This window comes from Schistosoma mansoni (genome assembly GCF_000237925.1).
Source record: "Schistosoma mansoni, WGS project CABG00000000 data, chromosome 3 unplaced supercontig 0141, strain Puerto Rico, whole genome shotgun sequence".
Lineage (NCBI taxonomy): Eukaryota > Metazoa > Platyhelminthes > Trematoda > Strigeidida > Schistosomatidae > Schistosoma > Schistosoma mansoni.
Genome location: NW_017386011.1, coordinates 658,571 through 668,581, shown reverse-complemented (window position 1 = coordinate 668,581; position 10,011 = coordinate 658,571). Strand labels below are relative to the sequence as shown.

Sequence of the window (10,011 nt, the reverse complement as noted above, 5' to 3'; positions counted from 1 at the left end):
ATCTGTAGTCACGAGCAAACACCAGACACCCAACCTCATACATTGGAAGCTCCTGGGTGTTAGTCTGTGGTGGTTTGGTTCTCAGAAACATCAGCTTGTGGATCATTCTCAGTCTTCCCATGAGGATCTCTGTTGAGGACTTCTGCTCTGACAACGTATCATTAGGTGTGGTTCGGCTGTGTTTCATCTGGCATCATCTCCCGTTTCGACCTGACTAGAGCCTTTTTAAACGTATCCACAAATATTGGTGATAGCTTACATCTTTGTTACTACATCTTGAAACCAAAATAAATTTACTAAGATTAAATCTAATGCTTTATTTATCATGCTTTCATCAATACATTATATATGAATTATAATAATAAAAAGGTAATTTCACGTTGTTGTTTTTTAAAAGTTCCGTCCCACTAAACTTAACCTCTCCAGCTAAATCATGCCTTAAACAAAATTGTCCAACTAATACGGTAAGTAATCCATTATGTAATAAACAATTTATTTAGAATATTTCTTATACTATCTTATTTTTTCCATGTCCTGTCATGTTCTTTTTTTTGTTGTAGTTAATTATAGCTTCCACGTCTTGAATTTAATCTACACTTAAAAATTTTAATTAAGTTCACTCAATGTCGTAAACTTGCTGACTGTCTCAGAGATATTATTAGTTCTTCTGTGAATATCTATACACTTTTCAAGGGAAGTCCTACTAACTGCATTCTCGTGGCGGGGGGGTTGTTTTAGAAAAGATCGGAAGAGGGTCGTGGAGGGGAAGAGGGTAGATATCGGGGGGGGGACGGAAAGTTCACCTAGGGGAGTTGGAAAACCCTGATTCCAAACCAATGGTGCACATGGGCTGGCTCCAGTATCCTGAAGGAACAAATGGCGTATGAATCAATCTATGGTCACCGGCTACCATGGGACTGCATCTCCTCACAATGCTCCACTGCCTTATGGATCAGATCTTTCGGTCAAAGGCTCTGGGTGTGGTCCCCTAAGAAAACCACCTGTTTCGGTTTGGGCACCTGGGTAGTAGTATCATAGCCCTCACACAAATCGAATGAGATTTGTTCGGCGCATATATATTTGGTGCTTCCTTTTACTGATATTTATGTGTTTAAATAATAATAATAAACAAAGGCTTTTAGGAGCATATTCGAAAAATCTAAAATATCCCGTCCTTTCTGTTCTGCTAATGTAGCTGTTTTTATAGGTATACCTAAATTTGTAAACACAGTTAGCGGTAACATGAAATGAGTACTTGTGGACCTTCGATTTGGTTATTCAATATGTTCCTTAACACAATAATAATAGTTTGATTGCTGTGTAAGTTCTTTATCCAAAAGGACTTTCATAAATCTCTATCGCAAACTGCTAAAGGAAGTACTAAATTTAGCATTTGTTATTAATCTAAGTGATCCGACGTTGTATATACTATGTTTTGAGGGTATATGATTGTTTGAAATAGACAGAAGACTATGTAACTAGGTTTCGTGCTAGTCCCCCACTCCTCATTATAGATATCATTGATTCTCTCTTGATTAGATACACGCCTTCTTGATGTTCATAGCTTCCTGTCATTTGCTTACCACAACTTAACATGTATCCTAACGGTCATTCTATGAACCCAGTATTGTGTAACCCAGAGCTGTAAACAATGACGTAACTATTACCAAATAATTTCAATATCTTGTGTGATGATGAAACTCGTTATTCTATTTCTTTTTCTAAACTTTTTCTCCTTAGAATAATGTAAACCATAATGAAGAATTTAAAAAGCTATCAAGTCAAAATTCAAGTCTTATTGCAAAAAGTACAAATTCAACTTATCCTATCCTATCACCATGTCTTTCAAATTCATCAGAACATTCCTCTTCTTTTTTCTCATCATCATCATCAGCATCATCATCATCATCTTCTACTAGTGATCCTGTAAAGAGTAAATCAAGTGTACAAACAACCATAACGACTAATAATAGTAATAATAATAATAATACAGACAAACACATATCTGATCATCGATGTGATTTATACTTCACTAATGGTGCAAATTCAACTTGTCATAATGAATTCCAATCATCATTAACTAATGATGAATTAAATGAAAGTAATCTTAAATGTATTAATACTAATAACTATCAATCATCAGTTAAACGTCATACTCAGAATAAGTCAAGACAAATGTATGTTATGCGTCATGCTGAACGTGTAGATATTACTTTTGGTCATGGATGGATTACTCAATGTTTCAATCATAAAGGTATTCTATATTCATTAGTTTTAATATATTATCTATCATATATGTTCCAGTATAATGTATAAAAAGGATTTTCATAGTTGAAAGCGTGAGTCAATTGAAGTTAGACCACTATGGAAAACCTGGAAGCACTGCTTTAAGGCTGTTTCGTCTTATTGTGGGACTCCTCAGCAGCGCGCATCCACGATCTCGCACTTGCGAGATTCGAACCCAGGACTTACCAGTCTCACGCCAGAGCACTTGATCGATAGACCACTGAGCCGGCCGGTATCCAACGATGTTAATGTCTAACTTCAACTGATCCACAAAGTTGAGCAACCGTTCACCAGTTTTTTTCACCTGCTTTCATTTTATCAAAGAACTTGGTAATAACAAACCAATAACACGAGAGACATCAAGGGGTAATAGTCGATGTATTATTTGCTCTTTGTAATAGATACCTAAATAATTGTTTAGGTCTTACAGTGTTTCATTCAGCTCTTTTGTGTGTCAGCTCTAAACAAAATGTCACCCAATTAGATGAATTTTCTTGCTAAATCTACATAACCTTATTTTGCTAGCGTTGCCTTTATCTATTTCTTTAGTCATCCTTCTTCGTCACACCTTTGCCCCCAAATGCCCTGGTACGACTGAGAGTGGGGACAGTCCGCCCTCCCTCTCCAAATGCTCTCATATGGCCACGCGTATACAGCCTCTGTCAGGGAAGTCCTACTCACTGCCTTCTCACAGTGGCCGGGGTGTTGTTTACGAAATCGAGAGGACGAAAAGCGAATGTCCGGTGCTTTAACCGGGTTTGGTGGACACGGAAAGTTCACCTAAGGGAGTTGGAAAACCCTGATTCCAAACTAATGGTGCACATGGGCTGGCTCCAGTATCCTGAAGGAACAAATGGTGCATGAATCAGTCGTTGGTCACCGGCTACCATGGGACTGCATCTCCTCACGATGCTCCACTACCTTGTGGATCAGACTTTTAGGTCAAAGGCTCCGGGTGTGGCCCCCTAAGAAGATCACCTGCTTCAGTTTGGGCACGTGGGCAGTATCACAGCCCTCACACAAATCGAATGAGATTTGTGAGGCGCATATTTATCTGGTGCTTTTTGTACCAATATTTATGTGTTTAAATAAATAAATAATAATAAATATATCATCTTACGATTCTCCATTGCTTGGGGATCAGACCTTTAGGTCAAATGCTCGGAGTGTGGCCCCCTAAGCAAACCACCTGTTTTGGTTTGGGCACCTGGGCAGTATCACAGCCCTCACACAAATGAAATGAGATTTGTGCGGTGCATATATATCTGGTGCTTTTTGTACCAATATTCATGTGTTCTAATAAGTAAATAAATAAACATTATGCCTTTAATTGTCCAAGCTTTTTTTTATCAGAATCATCATTTCTTTTTTCTTTGCAGGAGTTTATCGTAGATTCAATTTAAACCTTCCACCTTGGCTACCTACTCGAACGGATTGTTTTGAATATATTTTAGATTCACCAATTACTCAAATTGGTTTATTTGTATCAGCTGAAACTGGTAGAGCTTTGGCAGATGCTGGAGTTTATTTCACTGCGTGTTATTGTTCTCCAGCATTTAGATGTGTTCAAACTGCTTGTGAATTATTACGGGCAATGGGTCGTGTGGGTGTCTTTTCATGTTATAATATATTCATAGAAAGTGTTTTATTTACAATTTGAGCTTTATCTCATTACGCTTTGAAGTATATGTTGTTCATTCTTACATAATTAATATTTGGTACAGTAATCTAGTAATAGGTTAGAATATTGGTTGCTAGAATCATCATAATTAGGTTTTATATATATATTGTTTGCATCATCACGTATAGCGAGAGAATGTTTGTCCTTTTAAACTTCACATTATTATTAAATAGACTGGTCTGAACTTTTTAATCTCATTTGTCGGTCAAAAAATATCACTTTTCGTAAAGAATAGTCAGTCAATAGATCCTATTTTTTGCCTATCATTTAATAAGTGAATAGTAACTTGCATCGTGTAAAGCAATGTTATGGTTGATTGTGTCTTATTGTAAGGTTATTCCCCGAAGTTATAAAGTACAATACTTTGGTGGTCTATCGGTTAAGGGCTCTGGCTCGAAACTGGTAGGTCCTGGGTTCGAATCTCGCGAGTGCGGGATCGTGGATGCGCACTGCTGAGGAGTCCCATAATAGGACGAAACGGCCGTCCAGTGCTTCCAGGTTTTCCGTGGTGGTCTAGCTTCAATTGACTCATGATTTCAACTGTGAAAAATACTGAAATCTCCACAAAACCCCTTCTGACAATATTTTGTATTAAATTCTCGTAAACTATTAATTTGTTGAATTTTCGCCTTGATTCCTGTATCATTGATTATCTTATTACTAATTGCCATATACTACTGACCTATACTCTTTCTGTCGTCACCCTGTGTTCGATAATAGTTTTAGTCATAATGCGTAATGACTTGATTCTTAATATTCATTGCTTTACGTACACACTGTTATGAAATTTTCTTATCCCTGCTAAAGGTTAGTCTCATGCCGTTGATACTAATGTAGTGTGGTCTACTTATATCCATATAAGTAGTATATGGTGTTGGTTAGACGTACAATGTATTTTGGCAGAAGACCCATAAGGTAAATGCATGAACAATGGAATTAGAGAAGATGAACTGATATTTACAGAAAGAACAATGAAAACTGAGACCATTGGTTGTTAATTTGCAAATTAACTGTTTGCTGTATGGTTAACAGAATTTAGTCAGATAGTCTATAATTTGTGTCTAAACACATTTGATTGTCCCCCAGTCGTGTCTTGTTCACTACACTTATGCCCACTACTTACAGATACGATGTATGCTTTGATTAATCCACATGAATTCACCTCCCTTCAGTGCCCTGATTAGAATAAGACGAAAGTCACCCACTGGACTTTTTTTATTGTATAAATCAAAAACACATTGTATCTATCAATTGCAACACTACAGCACGCCATGAATATGAAATTACAGTATGTTCAAAACTAGGTCTTCTAAAATATAATGCTGATTAATAGGTACACAATAAACTTATTGTAATTTACGAAAGGTCACTAATCTATCAACGATTCAATGAACTACATGACAGCTCGCTACTAGGGAAATCTGGAAACGAGGTAAAGCAATTATTTAAGAAATACTCATTATATATGGTATTTACTACTTATACGAACCGATATAATTAGTATGTATCGAACATTAGGAGTAAAAACTGTACTGACAAAGAGGAAAACTAAGTGAAGAGAAAGCTTAAGTGAAAGCAATCAAAGTAATAACAGGTATGAAAAAACAGTGTAGTTTGTAAGAGACAATTTAAAAAAGATGTTCAAACAGTGTATTTGATGCATTGTTTTCATATTTTACAAGGACACTGTTATTTTGCATAATGCAATTGATTTCTCCTGTCCAAGTCTTCGTTCCACAAGGCAGTGCAGTAACGTTAGATGTAATCTCATAGTAACCATTGATCAACAATGGGTTCATACGCCATTTGCTCCCTAATTATCCCAGAACTCATATGCACCATTGATTTAGAATCAGGGTTTTCGAACTCTGCTACGAAGATCTTCAATACCCACTAACCTGGTAGAAGCGGCAGAGATTCTCTGTTCATCCTCTTGACTTCGTAAACACCCCCACAGCAAGAATACAGTGATCAGGAGTTCCCTGATATATGTTAAAGTTTATTTTTTTTATTTTTGTGATTATACGTATAAAACTGAGAAGAGTATTGTGAGTTGGATGCATTTCGCACATTCTCATTTTCTTTTAATTTGTTAGTGAATGGACCACCTAAAATTCATCTGTATGTCTTTTTATTCTATGAAATTGTGACTTATTGATTCAAACACTTGTGTGGCATACCACTGTACTATAGTAATAATACTGAACTGAGTTTATAATACCGGTAGATTGGATAGTTGAACGGTACACTATAAGTAGATTAGATCTTGTTAAGCCAGATATATGATTCACGACCGGGAACAGAGAACCAGAGTAACACAAAGTAATAATTTACTCCAAACAATTACAAACAGTCACTTTGAGTGAATTCGAAGTAAAAATCGATATAAAGGAAAGAAAATCACATAGTTAGTGGTAATTAAATTGAGTGGTTGTTTGTTCACACCCAGTGACTAATCACGTTTACTTTCGCCACAACCCATCGCTATTGCATTGTGAGTTTATGTACTTTAATCTGATGTAAAACTCAAAATAATAAACAATTCATTCAAGACTTAAAACTTTATAATTGCTATTAAAATGTAGAACACTTCGTGAATACCTAGTTTATTATTTATTTGTTTAAACATATAAATATTGGTACAAGAAAGCACCAAATACATATGCGCCACACAAATCTCACCCGGAGCCTTTGACCTAAAGATCTGATCCACAAGGTAGTGGAGCATCGTGAGGAGATGCAGTTCCATGATAGCCGGTGACCAACGATTGATTCATACACCATTTGTTCCCTCAGGATACTGGAGTCAGCCCTTATGCATCATAGGTTTGGAATCAGGGTTTTCCAACTCCCCTAGAGGAACTTTTCGTGTCCACCAACCCGATTAAAGCGCCGGACATTCGCTTTTCGTCCTCTAAATTTTATAAACAACACTCAGGCCACTGTGAGAAGGCAGTGAGTAGGTCTTCTCTGGCAGAGGCTATATACGCGTGGCCATACGAGAGCATTTGAAGAGGGAGGGCGGACTCTCCCCACTGTCGGCCGTACCAGGGCATTAGGGGGCGAATACCTTGTAAGATATACTCGCAGATCTTCATTACTGTTGTAAGGTTATAAACGTTTTTGCTTCTGTGCTTGATTTTTTTTCATCTTTTTATTGTTGTTGCTACTTTGTAGTCAGATTTATCAATTCGTATAGAACCACATTTATTTGAATGGTATGGTTGGTATGTCGGTGGTTGTATACCGAAAATGATGACTGTACATCAATTAAAGCATGCTGGTTATAATGTGGATACAAATTATACACCACTTAGCTCGTATAATGATAATGATAAGTATGAATCTATTCAAGGTTATTGTGATCGTACTGCTGTATTAATTAAACGTATTTTAAATGTTCATAAGTCGAAAGGTATGTTTTGTTTTGTCATGCTTTACAAGTGTATTTTCATGTATATACATGAACTATGCTAAATTATCTTCCACACATCACATTCTAATTTATCATGTCATATCCAGTGTACGTTTGATGTTTAGTATCTGTTCTTTTCTAAAATGTATATGTACTAAGAAAGATTACACATTGCTAGATTTATTTTATTATAATATTTCAATTCTAGTGACTAGAACATGTGAATTCGATCGGTTGGTTATGTCAAGTTTGAACGATTGTTTGGTAGCTTGGCTTAAAGAAAAGTAAATAACATTAGGCATATGAAACAGAGCTTTATTTACGTGGTAATCTAGAAATGGCCTTCAAATGCCCTGGTACGGCCGAGAGTGAAGAGAGTCCGCTCTCCCTCTCGAAATGCTCTCACCTAGCCACGCGTTTATAGCCTCTGTCAGGGAAGTCCCACTCACTGCCTTCTCGTGGCATTACTATTGTTTATGAAATCGAGAAGACGAAAAGGGAATATCCGGCGCTTTAACCGGGTTGTTGGACACAGAAAGTTCACCTAGGGGAGTTGGAAAACCCTGATTCCAAACCAATGGTGGACATGGGCTCCAGTATCCTGATGGAACAAATGGCGTTTAAACCAATTGTTGGTCACCGGCTATCATGGGACTACATCTCCTTACGATGCTCCACTACCTTGTGGATCAGACTTTTAGGTCAAAGGCTTTGGGTGTGGCCTCCTAAGAAAACCACCTGCTTCGTGTTGGGCACCTGGGCAGTATCAAAGCCCTCACACAAAGTAAATGAAATTTTTCATGTGGCGCATATGTATTTGGTGTCTTCTTGTACCGATGTTTATGTGTTCAAATAAACAAATACTGCTAATGAGATTTAACTCCGAACCTATAGGTTTCTCAGGGAATATGATATGTCCACTAAGGTGTAGTTCAGTGTTTCATATTTTGTGCTTTTAATGTAGCAATAGTTTCCCTTTCTCATTAACTCTAGTAGGAAAATAACATAACTTATTGTGTTCGTAGTCAGAATGGTGAAAATTTATCATGATCATTTGATTAAGCTATGAGTTCACAGTTCGTTTCTTTCAGAAATATATTGAATCAGAAGATATATCGTTATAATTTATTTTTACAATAAACTTTAAGTATGGTTTGCTAATCAACCCCCTTTTTAGGCGTTCGTTTCAGTAAAATTCATTTAGTATTGTTTGTTTGAATCTTCCCATCGATGTATTAGGACTGCAACTGGTTAGTCTCTAATTGGCATCCATCTTTGTTTACCTTGTTTGTTTCAGTAGTTTGTGCACCAGGTTATTGAAGATTCAATTGTAAAGTAATAACATGACCTGTAGTAGTCATCTTATGTAACAACGTGAACCTTACGATTGAGTGTGAAATTTTATCCATGAATATCGTGTTTCATTATTACAGCATTCTGCTCTACTTTTAATTTTATTCACCTTTTTCAGATACTTGTTTATTAATTGTGGCACATGCATCTTCATTGGACACTTGTACACGTCATTTAGTTTGTCATGGTTTCAGAAATAGTTTATCAACAGATGAATTTCATCATCGTACATCAATTGTTCCTTATTGTGGTTTATTATTAGCTCAAGAAAATCGTCGATGGAATTTAATTAATCCACCAATACCAAATTCATGTTCCTATACAAGGAATTCCGATTTCGATTGGAAACAATTACTTGGACCAGCTTTATGCAATTTCAAAATACGATGAAATAATACTGAAATTAACTATAGAAAATGGAAGTTGAGCCATATTTTTTTATTCACTATCCAACTGATTCTTATTCTATCTTCTGATTTGCATTTAATCCGATTTCATTTCTTACCTGGCAACTACAGTTTCTATGACAGTTGTTGTTTCGAGTCCCCCCCCTCAACATATCGTTTGTTTTTTAATTCAAATTACAGCTTCATCTGTGTTGTCATTTCTTTTTTAAATATTTTGCATTTATTAATTCTTTGTTTTGTGTATGTTTTTTTCCCGACATTTGTAACCATACAAATCCCAGTCCAATAGTGGTTGAAATGAAGATACAAATGAATAACATCCCTGTGTATACAACTGAGATATTCGATTGTTTACTGAGTCTATATGAATCGTTTACTTTCAAGTACTTGTTTTTTGAGGTTTACAATGTTCAATTAGTTTCATATTGTCTACGACATTTTCATTACACGTTTCTTCTTACTTGACAAATCCTTTAAGAATCTGTTTACTTACTTACGCCTGTTACCCTTCATGAAGGAGCATAGGCCACTCACCATGGTTAGCGTTTTTCTAGCGAGTTAATTTTTCTACGGGATGGGGTCGTTAATCCCATGCCCAACTCTCCTCCTTTACCCGGGCTTGGGACCGGCAGTAACTCTAGACGAGCTACAGGCGGAGTTCAGTAAATTCTATTATAATGACTATCAATTTAACATATTCCAAAATCAGTTTAATTCCGGGATAAAAGAAACTGTTAAGCTTATGTTATTTCGCAGGAAAAGGATTATTATGATTTTAAGTAGGTAGGTAATCATTTGAGTTTATATACAAATTCCTGGTGTATTTTATTGCTATTCTCTTTATTTCTTATCCATTCAAGATTCATTTT

General features: G+C 36.2%; 1 protein-coding gene across 1 annotated transcript in view; it reads left to right on the top strand.

Annotated features, from left to right (window-relative positions):
- Smp_151720 (hypothetical protein) overlaps positions 1 to 9,125 on the top strand; it is a gene marked incomplete at both ends in the record, with an annotated part of 26,367 nt that extends 17,242 nt beyond the window's left edge. Inside the window, 6 exons of the mRNA XM_018791244.1 lie at positions 398 to 464; positions 1,741 to 1,807; positions 1,994 to 2,254; positions 3,666 to 3,905; positions 7,149 to 7,382; positions 8,854 to 9,125. Of these exons, the coding sequence (XP_018645579.1) occupies positions 398 to 464; positions 1,741 to 1,807; positions 1,994 to 2,254; positions 3,666 to 3,905; positions 7,149 to 7,382; positions 8,854 to 9,125 (1,141 nt within the window). The remainder of the gene's footprint in view (positions 1 to 397; positions 465 to 1,740; positions 1,808 to 1,993; positions 2,255 to 3,665; positions 3,906 to 7,148; positions 7,383 to 8,853) is intronic.
- Between the last annotated feature and the right edge of the window lie 886 nt (positions 9,126 to 10,011).